This window comes from Protopterus annectens, chromosome 8.part0, assembly GCF_019279795.1.
Source record: "Protopterus annectens isolate FY-2018-M chromosome 8.part0, PAN1.0, whole genome shotgun sequence".
NCBI lineage: Eukaryota > Metazoa > Chordata > Ceratodontiformes > Protopteridae > Protopterus > Protopterus annectens.
The window spans coordinates 1,203,206,261-1,203,227,140 of record NC_056741.1 but is presented as its reverse complement, the minus strand read 5'-3'; the positions used below and the strand labels follow the sequence as shown (position 1 = coordinate 1,203,227,140).

Here is a 20,880-nt window from a genome sequence, read left to right as displayed (position 1 = left end):
ACCTTGGCTTCAGACTATATAATGCAGGACAAAATCCAACAGTGGATGGTGCAGGTAACAGGCAGCAATATGGAGAATATCTATTGGTAGATACTTGTACTACTATGAAACCAGAGAAACATACAGAAGGATACTGTCGCATTAATTATCAGTCTGCATACACCTACAGTATGAACTTAGAAACTATAAAGCTGCTTAAGAGATTAGCGGTATTATCCAATAGACTTCAATGCACAGTGTTAATGTTAATTCTGCTTTGACTCATTAGCAGGACAACTATTATATACTTTATGTCACTTCCAGTCATAGAAAAAAAACACTGTGAAGTTGGGGACCACGTGGACGCTAGAATAGTGGCTTAAGTACACAGCCCGATATAGAAGCTGCTTGAAAGGGTGGTTTATGATGATGCACGTGGACGCTAGAGTAAGCGGTGTGGAATACACCATCCGGTATGGTCGCTGCTTGAGTAGGTATAAAAAAAGGAGTGAACTCACAAAAATTATCTCAAAACAGCATGGCCCAAGTATCCCTGGCTGTGTTCTACATGAATTACAAAGTGAGCTGGCACCACACCTGAGTACCCTGTTCAATCACAGCATAATTTCAGGGTTTGTTCCTACTGAATGGTGCACTGCTATGGTCATCCAACTCCACAAAGTGGGAGCGACTATAGACTCTGGGAACTACTGCCCCATTAGCCTGACGAATCTGATATGCAAGGCTATGGAACGCATCGTCATGGACCTTATAAATAAGGACACAGGGAATCTCCAAACTCTGGACCCCATGCAGTATGGGTTTGTAAAAGTAAATCATGCCTGCTCAATCTGATACGAGTCTGTCACCAGAGCTGTGGATGAGGGCAAGGTAGTTCACACAGCCTACCTAGATCTTGCCAAGGCCTTCGATACCATCCCTCACTCAGAAATCATACATAGACTCACTAAACTAGGCATAAACCCTATGTAATAAGATGGGTTGCCAACTGGCTCACTGATAGAACCCACACTGTGAAAGTAGCGGACTCCAAATCTGACTACCGACTATTTACAAGCCGTGTTCCACAGGGATCGGTCCTAGGTCCTCTCCTGTTTGGCATCTACTTCTCTGAAGTTCAAGCCAAAACAAAGGGACTCTGGCTGATCAAGTTCACAGATGATTGCAAACTGGGAGCCATTATTGATTCTCCAGCTGATGTACACATTCTACAAAAAGGTCTCACTGACACCAATGACTGGTGCCAGAACAATGGCCTTAAGCTGAATGCCAAAAAGTGCACTGTCATTCCCTTTGGGAAAACTTCTGTGCCCATGAACTTCCACATAGGCGGTAGTCCACTTAACACTGAAAGTGTGATAAGAGACCTGGGGACACAGGTTGACGGCAACCTCTCCTTTGATAACCACATTGCCACAGTAGTCAGAAAGTCCTTCTATGTGGCACATCTCATTACAAAAGGTGTCTCATCCAGGAAGAAAGAGGTCATAATCCCTCTCTGCTCGTCCCACGTTAGACCTATTATGGAATACAATGCCCCATTTGGTATCTACCTCACTAGACATCTACAACAACTGGAAAGGCCACAAAAATACCTCACTAAGAGGATCTTAGGCCTTAGACACATGCCCTATATGGACAGACACAAAAAACTCCAGTTATACTCTGTTTCTTATCACCTACTCAGAGGTGATCTCTACTTGACCTACAAAGCCATGTCTGATCCAGAGCTACTAGATATGCTACACCTAAAGGAATCCCAATCCCTCCATGCTACATGCTCTGGGGACCTTAACCTCATTACCACAATAAACAGAACATGCTGGAGAAACAGGTTCCTAACCCAGAGACTTCCCATACTCTGGAACAAACGTCCCATTCATGTCAAGCAGAGCACTTTACTGGCCCTCTTTAAGAAAAATCTTGACGAGTGGGTGGGCAATAGGAAGTTCACCCCGGGGAGCACGTCAGTGGCTTTGCTTAACAGGGGTACTGGGAACTAACTTTGGCCAGCATGATGCCAGGGAATCTTCTTGGGCTAGGCTTATATAGGCTCTAAGGCCATTAGCCTAGTACAAACCTATGAACCTATCTGCCAGAGAATATGCTTTATCAAGTTCAGGAATCCATGGATTTTTTCACATAGTGGATATTATATTTTATGCCACAGGTCATTATGGATATGGTACATCTTTCTTATGAAGAAGTCATCAAAACCTATTTAGCTGACAGATGGAAACAACAAATGGGCTTCTGACAAACAGTGGAAGGTAAAGCATAGTACCATCCTATGCAGGGGCTATACCCCCCCTGTACCTTCATTAACTAATATATCTACCTTTGAGGTCACCAATACAGAGAGCAAGTTAAAACAGTTTCACTAAAAACTTGTGTGGTCTATCAGCCTCAACTTGGTGTGTTTTAATGAGTTAGTAGTCAGAGAATTAAATTAATAATAGCTCTGATATTGTGGTGGCTTGGTTAGGTTTTAATGGCACAGAAAAAATATGCCAAATTGTGAGCAAAGCATACAGGGAGAATGCATGCACAAAGCATTATTTATGATACTGAGTTATGCTCATATTAAGGAAGGCAGCAATAACAGTATCTATACCAATGCTCTGTGTCATGGAATTCTATGATGACTGTGTAAACAGCCTGAGAAATTTGGCACCACAAATGAAAATGTGCACTGCGGGGCAGTACTAATGCTACTGCTGTCATACCCCTCAGCCACACACATGAACATGTGCTGACCGTGTCTACGTGCTCCTTTGAGAGTATTTAACAGTCCTCATCGTGACCCTTCCATGAACAGCATCAGCTGACTGATGCATCTTTCCTAGGCTTCTCCATTCTTTTATTAATGACGTGAAATTAAATTCTCACTTTCCATTTCTCTAGGACTGCCCTCATTTTCTTCAACGCAGTTAAAGAAGATAGACAGCTCCTCAGCCTGTACCCATGTAAGTTTGTTCAACATCCTTGGAGGGACTTGTATGTTTTATTAAAGCTTTTTCTTACTGAATATCAAATACACACAAGCTATGCAAAAACAGTGAACAGCTTGATTTTTCAAAGAAGGGAATTATGGCATGATACCATTGGGTTTAACCTTTGGCTTGCAGAAGTATTTCATATCTTGATGGCTTGGAAATGCACTTTGCCTTTATGAAATGGTTTATTAGAATTATTGCAACGTTATCTCATTATCAATTCACAATCCTCATGGGTACAAGGATTATTTAGAATTCTGTATTATTTTTTATAAGAGGAGCTGATATTTGAACCACTGTATGTCAGCATGTTCTGTGGACTCGGTGGAACTGTCTTCCACTCCACATAAAATAATGTACTTCTCTTACTCTCTTCAAATGTCATTTGGAAAATGGATGGCAAACTGCCCCTATTTTAGCACCCATGTCCCTCATGGATAGGAGCAACAAATAAACAGAGCATTTCCTTGTTCTGCCCACCTCTGTAATTTTTGGGCAAAATATAATGGTAAACACTAGCATGGGAATATAGGGCTAGGCTGCTTAATGTCCTCACATTTCAATAACCTAGTTATTACCAATGAATCTATAAAATTTTGAAGAGCCCATCCTTTCATACTGATGGGACTGTCTGCTGTGCTTCTATTACGTTTCAACGGCAAGAATCTTTTCTGTCATAGAGCTTATTCAAGCAGTGAAATAAGCTGTCAGACAGGAGTTCAGTCATTTCATTACACAAAACATTATTATTATTTTTTTACATGTGAAGCATGGAGAGAGAGTTTGGGCTAGTCTTCATTTTCACATAAAGCAATACTTCTGAAATGGAAGAATAATAAACATTTCTGCAGAATATCAGCCTTCCATCTTTCCACATAAATTCTTCCAGCTGCTTCTTAACCTTGCATTCCATGCACTTCCTGATAATTGTTAAGCATTCAGGACTGCTTTGCCTCAATTGCTACACTGCCTTGCACACTGTATTTACTTCAGTTTTATTTTCTGAGAGTCGTTTCATTCCTTTTCTTATTGTGCTCTTCGGTAAGTCCACTTAAATTTCGTAGCACATCTTGTATGTTTTTATTAGTCATTTATGCAATTACGTACAACAAAACTGTAGGAGAACTAAGTATATAAAATGATACAGTAATATTATCAGTGTCCTACTGAGGTATATCATTCTGATTCAAGTGTCAGCACATTAATTATTGCTGCATGTCCAATCATTGACACCAGGTGGCAGTATTAGTACAGTTCTATTACATAAGTATTTAACTTCCTAAATACACTGCATAGTTAACAGACGGAATCACTGAAGGTGCATTCACTGTGTGAAACAGAAATTTCTGTAATTAGGAATTGTGCATATACATTCACTTTTCATTACTTTTTGATATTCACTTATTAGTTAATGTTTACAATATTCAAGCTCAAAAGACATTCATATGCTTATTCAAGGGGGGAATATATGTTACCTCTGTAAGGAGTAACTGCTTGACATAATCCATTGTACAAATGACACCTGTTCTGCCGCATCCCGCACTAAAAAAAAGAAAGATTTAAAATTTTTATTTCCTAGTGTTTCCACAATGACCTAGATTAATTTATGCATTTAAATTAAGCAACACAACATTAAAATAATGTCTTTGTCATGAGGGAAAAACAAATGGATAAGTAAATAAGATGTGCTAGTGAATAAATAAAAAAATGAACTGTTTCATGTAGTAATGCAGGTGTAGAATGCATCTCTGTCAAAGAGTGAATCCACCCCTGCCAAATACCATCAGGTCTATGGGATATTTTCTGTACTTATTTCTTACTGCCCTTCATGTAGAACTGCAACAATTATGTAGTTTGCTTATCCTGTGCATAACAGTGTAGGAGTCAATCTAATATTTTCAGAATTTAGTCAGGTGAGTGGAAGATTGAAGTACTCATGCAAGCTTGATCAAGAAATGCTTTTTTTCTGCTGAAATTTGTAAGAAGTCTCAACAATAATTTGGCAATGTATGCATAAATGGTGTATGTTGGCAGAGTACCATTACAGTCATAACCAGAGTGCAAAGATGTCAAAAATCACTGAAACAGATATGTTACTATTTGAAAACAACCTTTTTTATTCTAGAAGCAAAAGATCGTTCTTGTATTAAAAGGGCATTTATAGTTGTGTACACAAGACAGATGGCATGCAACATTTACATATTGCCATTTTGCAGCGCTCTGTATATAGCTTGACTTCTTTTACCTGAGGGTCCTCTGTCCTTCTAAAAAGCATACAACACAGATATTAGCATGATGCAGATGAACATGATTTTGTCAATTAATTTGACCAACATGTAGTATGTGAAAAACGAAAGAGATCATTTCTGTCCAAGAAATTGTGGATGAAAAAAATCGACAAAATATGCTTTTCGGACTGCATAATGTTGCTTTCTGCCCTCTTGATCCTTCTGTTAACACTTATTGTAATTTGACACAGGACTAACAGCATCTACCTTATACTACTTCTTGACAAAATGTTAAACTGAAAAACATGGTTCATAGATCTATAGTAGGGAATACATAGATCCACTGCCCATCTTGTTTATTTTCAATGTTTTCACTCAGTGGTGCCACTCAAAGGCACATTAACAAATATGCTAGTATGCTCCATTCTGAATAGATCTCTGAGTGACAGCAAAACACTAACTTCAATTATCAAACATTTTAGCTCAGGCTAGAAGGAAGGCTGGTGCACAATTCTGAGAAGCTTAACACACTCCAGAATTGTTCAAGAAGGCAATCAAGCAAAGACAGAAAAAAATGAAACTCATAACAGACTTGAAACTTCAAGAACTGGATTAAAAATGATACAATTTGAGTCTTCTTAGAAAGAAATGTAGAAAAATACATTAGCAGGTCATAACAAGAGAGAATGAAGACACACTGAAGTTTTTTTTCTATTGATTCCATTTTATTATCAATGCTCTGTAAGGAGTAGTGGACAGATAAATCCAATGTATAAATAACACCTATTGTGTCAATCAAACACTAAAAGAAGAACAAGATTTCCACAAAGCTCCATACTGGGTCCTCTACTCTTCAATATCTTTATTAACGACTTCCACAAATCTATCCCTTTCTCTAGCATCATCCAATATGCAGATGATTCTACTATCATCTGCTCTGCCTCTTCTATCACCACACTACAAAAACTTACTCAAGACGCCTTCTCTTTCACAGAGCAATGGATGCTAAGCAATCATCTAGCTCTCAATGCCACCAAGACCAAATTAATGTTATTTACTCCCTCCAAAGTCACTCCTCCCAACATGAACTCATTCTTAGTTACTAGTCAAAATAACTCACCTCTTGAAATAGTGTCAGAGACCAAACTACTTGGGGTCCACATCGACAACCAACTAAAATTTAATTCCCACCTACAAAAAAACATCAAAAAAACACATCAAAAACTTGGCATGCTGTATAGACAAAATGCCTACCTCACATCCACCACTAAAATCACTCTCGCTACTTCCTTCCTTATCCCCTCCCTTCTCTATGGTGCCCCACTACTTATTAATCTTCAGTCCTTGTTAAAAAAAACAGCTCACCTCTTGCTATAACAAAATTGCTAAATTCGCCACCGCTCATAAGTCTTCCACTCACCACTGTCTCTCCCTCCATAAACTAAAATGGCTAGAACTTCCTAACCAACTTACTTACACTCAACTAACTCTAGCCCACAAGCTTATTTTAAACCCCTCCAACTGTCCCTCCCTTTCCTCTGCCTTTAAAATGCACCTACCAAACAGAGTTCTACGGTCTAATAATCAAAATCTACTAGAAGTGCACAAACCTACTCATCCCCCAGGCAAAAACCTTCTTTCCTTCAGCCTTGCTCGCCTCTGGAACTCTCTACCACCAAACATCTGCATTACCTCTAACCACTCTACCTTCAAAAAGTTTCTTTTCTTACACCTAGCATCTCAATGGGAATGCTCTTGCACCCACCCCACATAACCAACTCTACTTAATTGTCCTGCAATATCATAATCTACTTTATTCATCTACTATGTTTGTTCTTTAATCTGCATTTATGTTTTGCTTTTGTTCTTTTGCTAGCATGTACCTAGACTGTTACTGTCAAATGTTAATGTACATTTATGTTTTGCTTATGTTCTTTTGCTAGCATGTACCTAGATGTTACTGTCAAATGTTAATGTACATTTATTTCTTTTGTGGAGCTTTTCTCCCCGGGACTCCATTGAAAACGGGTTCTTTAAGGCCCAATGGACTATCCTGGTAAACCAACTGCAATAAATAAATAAATAAATAAGATTTAAAATGTAATTTTACTTTCTAGCTTTTCCACGATCGGCTGGATTAATCTAGCTATTTAAAGAAGCAACACAACCTATACAGATAGGCTAAAGACCTGTCCATCTAATCAGTCTCATACAGACTGCTCAGAGGTGGCCTGTGTCTGGCATACAAGGCCATTTCAGACCCAGCCTTGATGGAGTTGTTGCATATCCGTAAGACAAACTCCCACTCACACAACCCGCATGCAAGGCCTTAACCTGGTCTGTGACATTAATAGAACTTGTTGGCAGGATAGATTTGTGTCCCAAAGACTCCACTGTCTGTGGAATAGACTCCCTCTCCATGTCAAACAGAGTACCTCTCTAGCCTTCTAAGAGGAACCTGGACGACTGGATGAGAAACAGAAAATACACCCCTGGAATCCCACCTGTGTTCCTGCTGGACAAGGGAAACAGGTGATGACTTTGAGGGAACATGGGCAAAATTCTTGGCTATGGTTATAAGTGTCTCTAGGACAATTGCCTAGTATCATCCTATAAACATGTGAACTACTTTTACTCAGACAGTTATAGCTGGTAAGGTAGGAACAAAAGGCACTAGGCTGAGAATAACGTGTATGAAGTCCTGGGGAAGTCATGCCTGATTGAGATTCTTATCTGGGTACACCAGGCAATAGTCATAGCCAGAACATTAGTGTTTATTTGCTATATGCTGTTAATGTTAAGTACCTCTTGCATTTTTGTTGCCTGTGGTACTATTTGTAGGGCCATCCCTGGCAAAGTGCACCACCATATTGGTTTAAGTAACATGGAACTACTCACTTATGAAACCAAAGAGCCAGTAATGTGCCACAAGCACTCGGGTCACTCCATGGCAAGTACAAATATGACACAGTCATTGTCCATGCTGGTGTGAATGACCTGAGACGTACCTCCCTGGACTACATGAAAAGAGACATAGAGGAGCTCTCTGATTATGTAGCCCAGGCAGGTATGACCCTAACCCTGAGCAGTATCCTTCCTTCACCAAGAATGATGCCACAATATAGAGACAAGATGATCAGCTTTAACAACTGGCTTAATGTCTGGTGTCATTCAAAGGGGATCCAGTGTCTGTCTGCCTGGGATGGCATGCTTGACAAGCCACGCTGCTCGAGGGATGGCTTGCACCTGTCACCCTGGGATTCCGGATATTGGCTAAGGCTCTTGCCACCCCATAGTGCCTTTTTAGGCAAGGCTCAAATTCTAAACCTACCACCCTAGAAAACAAAATGGGAAGAAACTGAGGGTAATGCTGCCCAATGCCAGAAGTCTAAATCTCAAAATGCACGCACTCGAGGCCCTTCTCAGTATGGAGAACATCGATGTCTGTGCTGTAACTGAAACCTGGTTCAAGGCTCCTGAGAGCACCCGGCACTATTAGGTTTTACCTCATATCATGTGTTCCGCCCCAAAACCCGGACCACACCACAAAAGGAGGGGTGTATCCATATTCATAAAGGATACTCACACCTCCAGGTTGGTGGCAACGCCTCAAGCTTGGAAACCATCCAGGTGCAACTAACCATAGGCAAAACTGCTCTACAAATTGTAGCATGCTACAGGCCACCCTCTCAAACTCAGGAACCCCACACAGCCTTCCTGAAGACACTGGAGGGTATAAATGTATCTCCAAACACCATCATATTGGGTGACTTCAACTACCCGAATATAGACTGGGAACATTACTCAAGCCCTAACTTTCTAGCCCAACGGTTCCTGGAGTTCATAAATTCAAATGCCATGGAACAGCTAGTCACTGTTCCCACGAGAGGAGAAAATATACTAGATCTCATTGTCACAAACATGGGGACAAAATGCTCCACACGGAAGTATATCCCTCATTGGTGAGATCTGATCATAAACTAATCTCACTGGAAATCCACATCCGCCCCACCCCAAGCAAAAGACCATAGTGAAGAACTTCTCTAAAGCAAACTTCACACTACTCAAGACTGGTGTGGTATCCTTCAAGGCCCCTGAGCCAGAGGAAACCACAACCCAAGCTGCGGAAGCCCTTACAAATGCCTTCTATGAACACCTCCAGGACTGCATGGATCAGGCAATCCCAAATAAAACCAAGACTCTTTCCACAAAGGGCAACGTCCAGTCTGGTGGACCCCAGCCAGTAACAAACTTTACAATAAGAGGAGAAAGCTAGTACATGATAGAACAAAATCCATAAAGGGAAGTCACCACTGATCATTATTAGTAAAAAATACGAGCACTCATAAAATCAACTAAGGCCAATTTTGAGAGAAAAATTGCCATGGATTCAAAGGACAATCATAAGGCCTTTTTCAGCTATGTTAGGAACCTGGGTGGAAACTCCCAGATATGCTCAGAATTAGTCCAAAATGATACAAAAATCACTGAACCCACAGACATTGCCAACATACTGGCAGACAGGTTCAGTGCAAACTTCACCCCCCTCCGCCCCCTAAAGGAGAGATAACTATCCCAGCCGAGTGTAGCCTCCCGGACATCTCAAATGCGCAGGTGAAAGCTGCTCTCTCTAAAGCTAAAAACACAGCATCAATGGGACCGGATGGTGTCCCCGGCTGTGTGCTACACGAGCTAAATGAGGGATTAAACCTGCACATAAGGCAGCTGTTTAATCTCAGCCTTACCACAGGATATGTGCCCAAGGAGTGGCGTACGGCAACTGTGGTCCCACTCCACAAAGGCGGTGCCTCTACGGACCCTGGTAATTACCGCCCCATAAGCTTAACAAGTCTAGTCTTCAAAGCTATGGAGAGGATCATAATGGAGCTCATAAACAAAGATATAGGGGACTTGCAGACATTGGACCCGACCCAGTTTGGCTTTGTCAAGGGAAGATCATGCCTTTTGAACTTGGTTGACTTCTTCGAAACAGTCACCAAGGCCATTGATGAGGGAAAGGCAGTCCATACAGCCTACCTTGACCTTGCAAGGCTTTCGACACAATACCCCACTCGGGTATTGTAGAAAAACTTACCAGCTTAAATGTAAACCCATATGTCACAAGATGGGTTGCAAACTGGCTTAAGGACAGAACCCACAGGGTTAGAGTTGCTGGCGCTGTGTCAGACTCCAAGCCGGTCACAAGTGGTGTCCCACAGGGCTCGGTCCTTGGCCCCTATTGTTTGGCATCTACTTCTCAGAAGTACAGGCCAACATGGGAGGACTTTGGCTGAGAAAGTTTGCAGGCGACTGCAAACTGGGCGCCATAGTGGAAAGTGCATCGGACACGGATATCCTTCAGAAGGGACTCACGGAAACAGATAGCTGGTGCCAGAGCCATGGCCTGAAGTTAAACGCCAAAAATGTATAGTCATACCCTTCGGAAAAACAAGGTAACCCCAAGCTACCATATAGGTGGCAATCCACTAAGCACAGAAGAGGTTATCAGGGACCTGGGGACCCAGGTTGACAGTGGCCTTTCTTTTGACACTCACATTGCTAAAGTGGTTAGAAAGACCTTCTACATTGCCCACCTGATCATGAAGGGATTCACATCCAGATCTAGTGAGGTCATTGTTCCCCTGTACTCTTCACTTATCAGACCAATGATCGAGTACAATGCCCCATTCGGGATGTATCTCACCCGACATCTGCAGCAATTGGAGAGACCCCAAAAGTTCCTCACCAAAAGGATAAAGGGACTCCAAAATCTGTCATATGCTGCCAGATTGAAGAAACTCCAGCTCTATTCAGTCGCATACCGTCTGCTCAGAGGTGACATGTGCCTGACATACAAGGCCATGTCCAACCCGGAATTAATGGACATGCTCCACCTCAAAAAATCCAAATCCACCAAAACCACTAGAGCAAGCGACTTAAACCTTAGCACAGATATAAATAGGACGTGCTGGAGGGATAGATTTATCACTCAGAGACTCCCTATGCTGTGGAATAAAATCCCGGTCCATGTGAGGCAGAGCACCTCGCTGACTCTGTTCAAGAGAAATCTAGACCTGTGGATGGGAGATCGTAGGTTTACCCCAGGAATCAACTCTGTGTCACTGCTGGACAGAGGCACAACAAACTAATGGGCACAGTATTTTTCATATAAGGGGTGGCGTAAGCCACAATAATTTGGGCTAGGCTTATAAATGCCTTAGGGCAGATAGCCTAGTATAAACCTATGAACCTATGAACCTATGAACCAACAATCCTTTTAAGCATTCTGGGTGGGATATCACTGTGTCCTGGCAACTTATTTTGTCCTAAAGCCTACATTACCTAATTTACTTCATTAGCCATTCTCATGTCTCCTGTTCATTCTGCACCTCCTCTGTCCCATCCTCCTGTATTGAAAATGTACCTTACATTTCAACTTCAGTGAAAAGCATTCATTTGATATTCTTAGCTGTTCACTGGCCAATTAATACTGCTGACCTTTCCTTGCCAATTTACCTATTTTCGTACTACACGTCTTTCTTTGTCCCACATCCCTAATGGAGGCAGTTTTCCTTATTTCAGATATGCCGTCAAGTTTTCCATTTCTCCTTTAATGTTCATCGTGTATTTTGTTGCCTTTTTTGTGTCCTTGAGTATAATTCTCCCAGTAGTTTCCCCAGTCTCTGTATTTTTTTCCTCAAGTTCAGTAGTTAGTTTCTTCTTAGAGAATCTTACTGGTGACTTCTTTATCTTTGCCTTTACCGCCTTTTTTAATCTTTCTCTTCTTTACTTCCTTTTTTCAAGTCCAGTGCCTATTAACTTCCTTTTATCATCACATCTTACCCGCATGTAAATCACAGGCACTTGTATTTGTGGCCGGGCCTTTATTTATTTTACATTTGTTAACCGGGTTTGTTTTCAGTGGAGACCCGAGGAGAAAAGCTCCGCACTCAGTTTTAACATTTTACATAAAGTCAGCAAGAAAATTGCATTGACAGCTAAAACAATTAGAGAAATAACATTTTACAATGAAAATTTACAGAAAACCATTGGGTACAAATGTTACAGATCAAACTGCAAAAGGCATTTACAACAAATCATACAGAAAAGCAGTAGAGTACAATGTCAGAATTTTTACAACAAACTTGGGTACAATGTCAGTGTAGGGAAAACAGTGTTCATTATTTCTAAGTAGTTATATACAGTATAGGTAAAGATGGAGTAGTAAGGTAATGTAGAGGTACAGATGGAGTAGTAAGGTAATGCAGAGGTACAGATGGAGTAGTAAGGTAATGCAGAGGTACAGATGGAGTAGTAAGGTAATGCAGAGGTACAGATGGAGTAGTAAGGTAATGTAGAGGTACAGATGGAGTAGTAAGGTAATGCAGAGGTACAGATGGAGTAGTAAGGTAATGCAGAGGTACAGATGGAGTAGTAAGGTAATGTAGAGGTACAGATGGAGTAGTAAGGTAATGTAGAGGTACAGATGGAGTAGTAAGGTAATGCAGAGGTACAGATGGAGTAGTAAGGTAATGTAGAGGTACAGATGGAGTAGTAAGGTAATGCAGAGGTACAGATGGAGTAGTAAGGTAATGCAGAGGTACAGATGGAGTAGTAAGGTAATGTAGAGGTACAGATGGAGTAGTAAGGTAATGCAGAGGTATAGATGGAGTAGTAAGGTAATGTAGAGGTACAGATGGAGTAGTAAGGTAATGTAGAGGTACAGATGGAGTAGTAAGGTAATGCAGAGGTACAGATGGAGTAGTAAGGTAATGTAGAGGTACAGATGGAGTAGTAAGGTAATGCAGAGGTACAGAAGGAGTAGTAAGGTAATGCAGAGGTACAGATGGAGTAGTAAGGTAATGCAGAGGTACAGATGGAGTAGTAAGGTAATGTAGAGGTACAGATGGAGTAGTAAGGTAATGCAGAGGTACAGAAGGAGTAGTAAGGTAATGCAGAGGTATAGATGGAGTAGTAAGGTAATGTAGAGGTACAGATGGAGTAGTAAGGTAATGTAGAGGTACAGATGGAGTAGTAAGGTAATGCAGAGGTACAGATGGAGTAGTAAGGTAATGTAGAGGTACAGATGGAGTAGTAAGGTAATGCAGAGGTACAGATGGAGTAGTAAGGTAATGCAGAGGTACAGATGGAGTAGTAAGGTAATGTAGAGGTACAGATGGAGTAGTAAGGTAATGCAGAGGTACAGATGGAGTAGTAAGGTAATGCAGAGGTACAGATGGAGTAGTAAGGTAATGTAGAGGTACAGATGGAGTAGTAAGGTAATGCAGAGGTATAGATGGAGTAGTAAGGTAATGTAGAGGTACAGATGGAGTAGTAAGGTAATGTAGAGGTACAGATGGAGTAGTAAGGTAATGCAGAGGTACAGATGGAGTAGTAAGGTAATGTAGAGGTACAGATGGAGTAGTAAGGTAATGCAGAGGTACAGAAGGAGTAGTAAGGTAATGCAGAGGTACAGATGGAGTAGTAAGGTAATGTAGAGGTACAGATGGAGTAGTAAGGTAATATAGAGGTACAGATGGAGTAGTAAGGTAATGTAGAGGTTAAGCAATGAGACAGAGAGGCAGATGGATATTAAGACAGACAGTGGAAGAGAAAGGAGGGATGAAAGACAAGCTAGGGGTAGGTAGTTTCAGGGAGGATGACTACAATGGCAGGACCATTTATTTATTAGATATTCCTGAGTGGCTAGTTTGAAATGTTTTGTTTGGTTAAGGGACCTAATTTCTAGGGGTAGTTGGTTCCAAGCTGTAGCAGGGTTATAGTTATAAACACCCTGATTTGGTTTTGGCTTTATAGATCTGTAGGAAGTGTTGGTCTGAGCTACATAATAGTTTGGGAATATTTAGTTATAATTAATAGAAGGCTAGGGCATAAAGATGGTAGAGGATGGAGTGGATAATTAACAGTTGCTGTAGTAGCAGCAAATGAGGGAATTCAAGCCACTGCAACTGTTTAAGAGATAGGCAATGGTGTGATTTGTAGGTTAGGTTTGCAGCAAATCTGGTAACTTTATTATACTTAGTCTCAAGTCTGGTTATGAGTGTGGTGTTAAGATTTGTGTATAATTGAGAGCTATAAAGGAGGGTGGGAAGAAGAAATGCATGGGAGAGAGTTGTTCTGGCTGCGTTGGTTAAATGTCTTTTGTTTCGGTAAAGGAGTCTGAGTTTCTGGTGAGTCTTTTTGATAGAGGTGGTGATTTGGAGATCAAATTTAAGCTGATCATCTATTATGACTCCTAGCAGTTTAGTGCTAGGGTCAGAGGTAATGACAGCGTTATTGCTAGATAGGATGGAAAATGTTGTTTTGAGATTAATGAGGTTTTTTGGGAGGAAGAGTAGGAGCTTAGTTTTCTTAGGGTTGAGAATTAATTTGTTGTCACAAAGCTATGTCTCTGTGGTGTTGAATGATGCTTGGGTAGCAGAGTGGAGGTCAGATGGATTGTCAGCAGTGGTGATGACTGTAGAATCATCAGCATATTGTACAAGTGTGGAGTTGGGACAAGAAGTGTAAAGTAGGTTGGTGAAAATGTTGAAGAGCAGTGGCCCCAGTATGGATCCTTGGGGGACACCCATTTAGACGCTTAGGGGTGGAGAAAGAGCAGAGTGCCATTTAACAGCTTGCTGGCAGTTAGAGAGATAGCTGGAAAACCAGGATATGGTGGGAGGACAGAATCTTAGGTGAGAGAGTTTGTCTAGGAGGAGGGTATGGAAAACAGTGTCAAAGGCTTTGGACAGGTTGAGGAACAGACATGAGACTAGTTTATTATTGTCACAGGCCAGTGATACAGTATCAATGAAGGATATTAGTGCAGTTGTAGTGCTGTGTTTGGGATGAAATCCATGTTGTGTGTGTGTTAGAAGGTTCTGTTGGAGAAGGTATTGCATTATCTGCTTGTGAATGCATTTCTCAAGAATCTTGGAGAGGGGAGACAGTATAGCAATTGGTCTGAAGTTTGACATATCAGAACAATTACCTCCTTTATGTATGGGTAATGTATAGAATGTTTTCCATATTGATGGAATGTATAATTCAGAGATAGATCGGTTGATCAGGATGAATACTGGATAGGCTAGGAGTTCAGCAGCTATATGTAGGAAGTAAGAGGTAGGTTATCAGCTGAGGGGGAGCAGGGTTTAAGTTTAGAGAGTAGAGATTTAATATATTTAGTTGAGACAGATCTAAGAGAAAGAGTTAGAAGGAGAAAGAGGGGAAGATGAGAAAGTGGGGTCTTTAGTATTTTTACTAGTGGGGAGGTCATTAATTATGGTTCATAGGTAGGTACTAGGCTATCTGCCCGAGGGCATTTTTAAGCCTAGCCAGAGTGTGTCGGCTTTCACCGCCCCATTGATTAACTGAGCCTCTGTCAAGCAGAGCCAATGAAATGATCCCAGGGGTGTATTTTCTGTTACCCATCCACTTGTCAAGGCTTCTCTTGAAGAGCATTAGTGAGGGGCTCTGCCTAATGTAGTTAGGAATTTTGTTCCAAAGCATGGGGAGTCTCTGTGACCGGAATCTTTCCCTCCAGCATGTTCTATTTATTGTTGTGGTGAGGTTTAGCTCACTACAGCGCGTGGCTCGCAGTGACTTGGATTTCTTTAGGTGGAGTATGTCCATCAATTCTGAGTTGGACATGGCTTTGTAAGTCAGGCACAGATAACCTCTGAGTAAGCGATATGCCACTGAGTACAGCTGGAGTTTTTTCAGTCGGGCTGCATAGGACATATGTTTGAGGTCAGTAATCCTTTTGGTGAGGTGCTTTTGTGGTCTTTCCAGCTGTTGGAAGTGTCTTGTGAGGTACATCCCAAATGGGGCATTGTACTCTATGATGGGTCTGATGAGTGACGAGTAGGGGGGCACTATAACCTCTTTATTTCTAGATGCAAACCCCTTAGTAATTAGATGGGCCACATAGAAGGATTTCCTAACTACTTTGACAATATGATTGTCAAAGGAGAGATTACTATCTACCTGGGTCCGCAGATCTCTTATTACCTCTTCTGTATTAAGGGGGCTGCTGCCTATGTGGTAATTTGTGGGTGCTTTGTTTTTCCCAAACGGGATGACTATGCATTTTTTGGCATTTAGCTTGAGGCCATGACTTTGACACCAAGTGTCTGTCTCAGCAAGGCCTTTTGGAAGGATGTCCGTGTCAACCGGAGAGTCAATTATAGCTCCCAGTTTGCAGTCATCAGTGAACTTGGTAAGCCATAGTCCTCCTGTGTTTGCCTGTACTTCTGAGAAATATATGCTGAAAAGTAGGGGTCCCAGAACTGAGCCTTGCGGGACACCACTTGTGACTGGTTTAGAGTCAGACCTGGAGCCCGCTATTCTTACCGTGTGAGTTCTGTCTGTAAGCCAGTTGGCAACCCATCTTGTGACATAGGGGTTTATATTCAGGCTGGTGAGTTTTTCTATAATACCCGAGTCAGGAATGGTGTCGAACACCTTAGCGAGATCAAGGTAGGCTGTGTGAACCACCTTTCCCTTATCGATGGCCTTGGTGACTGTCTCGAAGAAGTCAACCAGGTTTAGTAGGCATGATCTGCCCTTATCAAAGCCGAACTGGGTCGGGTCAAGTGTTTGGAGGTTCCCAATGTCTTTGTTAATGAGTTCCATGATGATGAGTTCTATAGCCTTGCAGACCAGGCTAGTCAGGCTTATGGGGTGATAGTTACCAGGGTCAGTTGTGGCCCCTCCTTTGTGGAGTGGAATAACCATTGCTGTGCACCATTCTATGGGCACGTAGCCTGTGGAGAGGCTGAGGTTGAACAGCATGTTTAGGTGGGGGGTTAGTTTGTTCTGTAGTTCGTGCAAGACGCAGCCTGGGACACCATCTGGCCCCACTGATGCTGTGTTTTTGGCTTTTGAAAGGGCTGTTTTCACCTGTGTTTCTGTGATTTCGGGGACACTGCACTTTTCCACTATTGTTGTGGGCCCTTTTGAAGGTAAGAGGGAGGTGAAGTTTGCACTGAATCTATCTGCCAGGATGTTGGCAATATCAGTAGGTTCAGTATATTTTGTGCTATTTTGCACTAGCTCAGAGCATATCTGTGAGTTGTCACTTAGATTCTTGACATAGCTAAAGAAGGCTTTGTGATTATCTTTCAAATCCTTGGCTATTTTTCTTTCAAAGTTAGCCTTGGATGATTTTATGAGGGACCTTAGTTTCTTACTGATACTGATCAGGGATGTCTTTCCTTCTTGGGATTTGCTTTTTTTCTGAACTAGTTTCCTCCTTCTGTTGTATAACCTGTTTATGGCAGGGGTCCACCAGACTGGTTTCCTTCACTTAAGGGAGTGAGTCTTGGTCTTGCTAGAGATAGCACGATCCATGCATCCTTGTAGGTGCTCATAGAGTGCAATTGTAAAGGATTCTGCATGTTGGGCAGTGTTATCCTTTAGCGTGGGGGCTGTGAAACTTACCACCTCTGCCTTAAGTAAGTTGAAGTTTGCTTTAGAAAAGGTTTTCATTGTGGTTTCCTTGGTTGGGGGTGGTGGTGGGGTGTGGACATCCAGGGTGATTAGTTTATGGTCTGATCTAACCAGTGACGGGTTGACCTCCGGTACGGAACACCTGTCTCCTATGTTGGCGATGACCAGGTCCAATATGTTGTGGCCTCTGGTAGGGGAGTTTACCAGCTGATCCAGGGCATTTGAGTTGATAAATTCCAGGAAGCGCTGAGCCTGAGAGTTTGTACTCAAGTAGTTTTCCCAGTTAATGGTAGGGTAATTGAAATCGCCCAATATCAGGGTGTTCGGTAGGACCTTCATGTTTTCCAGTGTCTCCAGAAAGGTGGAGTGGTGGTCCTGGGTCATGGAGGGTGATCTGTTGCAGGCCACAATTTGTATTGCAGATTTGCCCGATGTTAGTTGCACATGGATGATCTCAGAGGTATCATGCTGTGCCACTAACCTGGAAGTGTGAGTATCATTGATGAATATGGATACACCCCCTCCTTTTGTGTTTTGGTCCGTGTTCTGTGGCCAAAATGTGTGGTATGAGTTGTAGCCCAGTAGTGCTGGAGTGCTCTCTGGAGCCTTGAACCAGGTTTCAGTTACTGCACAGATGTCAACGTTCTCCATACTTAGGAGTGCTTCGAGCGCAAGCATTTTGAGATTTAAACTCCTGGCATTGAGTAGCATAACCCTCATTTTTTTACTTGTGCCGGTTACGGTGGTGGGTCTGAATTTTGAGCAAGAGCCTTGGCCAGTATTGAAAGCCAAGGGGTGACAGGTGCAAGCCGTCTCTTGCGAAGCAATGCGGCTTGTCGAGCATGTCATCCCAGGCTGACAGACACTGGATCCCCTTTGAATGACACCAGAAGCTTAGCCAATTGTTGAAATTGATCATTTTTTCTTTATACTGAGTTATCATTCTTGGTGAGGGGAGGATGCTACCCAGGGTCAGGGTCATACCCGCCTGGGCTACATGATCAGAGAACTCTTCCATGTCTCTTTTCATGTAGTCCAGGGAGGTACATTTCAGGTCATTCACACCAACATGAACAATGACAGTCATATTTGTACTTGTTCTGGAGTGACCTGAGTGCTTGTGTTATGTGGCGAATTCTGGCTCCCGATAGGCAGCTAACAGTAACCTTCTCCTTGTCCAACCTAGTGAATGGGGCGTCAGTGTGCCTGACTATTGAGTCGCCTATTACTAGTGTGTTAGGTATGTTATTTCGCCTTAAGGACTGTGATTGTGTGGCACATTCATTTTGTGTTTTATGTGTTGTCTGGTTTGTGACGGGAGGTGCAGGTTTTGTGGGTGTCTGCTTTGGAGCTCTCTGATGCTTTTGCAGGTTTTTATTTAGATTCTTCAAGTATGATTTTGTGTATTTATGTGTATTTTTTGCCAGTGCTGATTTAGTAGGTCTATGTGAGGCTGGAGGTGTGGTGCAAGTGTTAACCTTCTCCTCATGACTGTCTGTTCCAGTCTTGGGTGGCGAGACCTTAGCCTCCAGTTTGGCTGTATAATTGCATCTCTCGCATATGTTAGTGTTTTGTGGTAGGAGAGGGCTGTCTGTGTACATGAGGCAGTTGTAACATTGCCTCAGGATACCAAGATTCACCAGCTGGACTGGAGAGTACACCTGAAGTTGCCCTTTGGTCATGCCTGATTAGTAGGGTGAGCTGCTTAGTCGCTTGGTTGGTGAGGGGTGGATAAAGAGCCTTGTCCTACTGGGCAGTCAAGTGCCGGGGTATATTACTGCTTGCTATCAGGTCTGAGCAAATGCTAGACTGTAGGATGCTTTTTGAGTGCTTAGGTTGAGAGTTAGACTAGTTTCAATTGAAAAACTGAAGAGAAGACTTAGTGGAGCCAGGAATAATTTAACCCTAGCTAACCAGTGCTGCCTGCTGCACCAAACCGTGCAAACGTGGTTTTTAAACTATTAATGTCTGGACTGGAAGCACTCCTCCAGGGACAGATGGCTGCTCAAAGTTCCCCTCTCTCACAAGTGAACAGAGAAACTTCCCTCTATCCAAGTACGTTATGGGCAATTCAGAAACTTGTAACACAGCCCTGAATTCAGCACTAGCCTGAAAACTGGACTATACTAGCTTAGAAAGGCAGGAAACAAGAATTTTTTTTTTTTTGAAAAGATAAGGCAAAAACAGTAAAAAGTACACTTAAAATAGCTTTAAATGACTACAAGCGATCAGAAAAGGCTATCTCACTTTAGTGTGTAGCCTACAACAGTTAAACAATTTATTTAAACAAAAAACAACTTTTTAAAAGTGCGGTCAAATAAGTACAATATGTGAAAAAACCAAACTTTTAATCACAATAAGTGCTGGAAAAATCAGCGTTTAGGCGAAAAACAGTTAAGTACAGCAAGAAAATACAGAAAACTGATAATCACTCCAAAGTCTCTCTTTTAAGCTAGAAGGCTTGTATCAGCGTAAGGCTTTCTAGTGCTTTCCAGAAGGTTAGTTACAAGAAAGATGGGAAATAAGCACAGATGTGGTCTTTTAAACCAGAAAGTTGAAAGAGATGGACAACTTCCCGAATGATCAATAAACTACAATTCCTGGGCCAAAAACCACTCCTCTTGTGGTAGACAGGCTACCTAGTACTTACCACTCCCACTGATAAGCTAGAAGGCTGCACTCCAACACAAAGGCTTGGGGGGCTCAGAGGCTTATAAACAGTCCTAGATACAGCAAATCTGTATCTGGACTAGACTAGTTACGGGAAAGGTGGGGATCAAGCGCAAACACGGGCTTTAAAACCAGAAAGTTGAGAGAGATGGAAAAACTGCCCAAACGGCCAATAAACTACAATTTCTGGGCCAGAACCACTCCTCTTGTGGTAGATAGGCTACCTAGTGCTTACCACTCCCACTGATAAGCTAGAAGGCTTCCCTCCAACACAGAAAGGCTTGTGGGGCTCAGAGGCTTACCAACAGTCCTGGATACAGCAACTCTGTATCTGGACTAGGCTAGTAACAGGAAAGGTGGGAAACAGCGCAAGTGTGGCTTTTAAACCAGAAAGTTGAAAGAGATGGGGAAAAACTGCCCAAACGGCCAGTAGCTACAATTTCTGGGCCAGGAACCACTCCTCTTGTGGTAGATAGGCTACCTAATGCTTACCACTCCCACTGATAAGCTAGAAGGCTTCCCTCCAACACAGA

At 42.1% G+C, this 20,880-nt stretch overlaps 1 protein-coding gene across 1 annotated transcript in view; it reads right to left on the bottom strand.

The window, feature by feature from the left end:
• The window catches only part of LOC122809305 (tyrosine-protein phosphatase non-receptor type 18-like), a 1,521,908-nt gene that overhangs the window by 768,848 nt on the left and 732,180 nt on the right, over positions 1 to 20,880 (bottom strand). Inside the window, exon 9 of the mRNA XM_044080695.1 lies at positions 4,472 to 4,538. Coding sequence (XP_043936630.1) covers positions 4,472 to 4,538 — 67 coding nt within the window. The remainder of the gene's footprint in view (positions 1 to 4,471; positions 4,539 to 20,880) is intronic.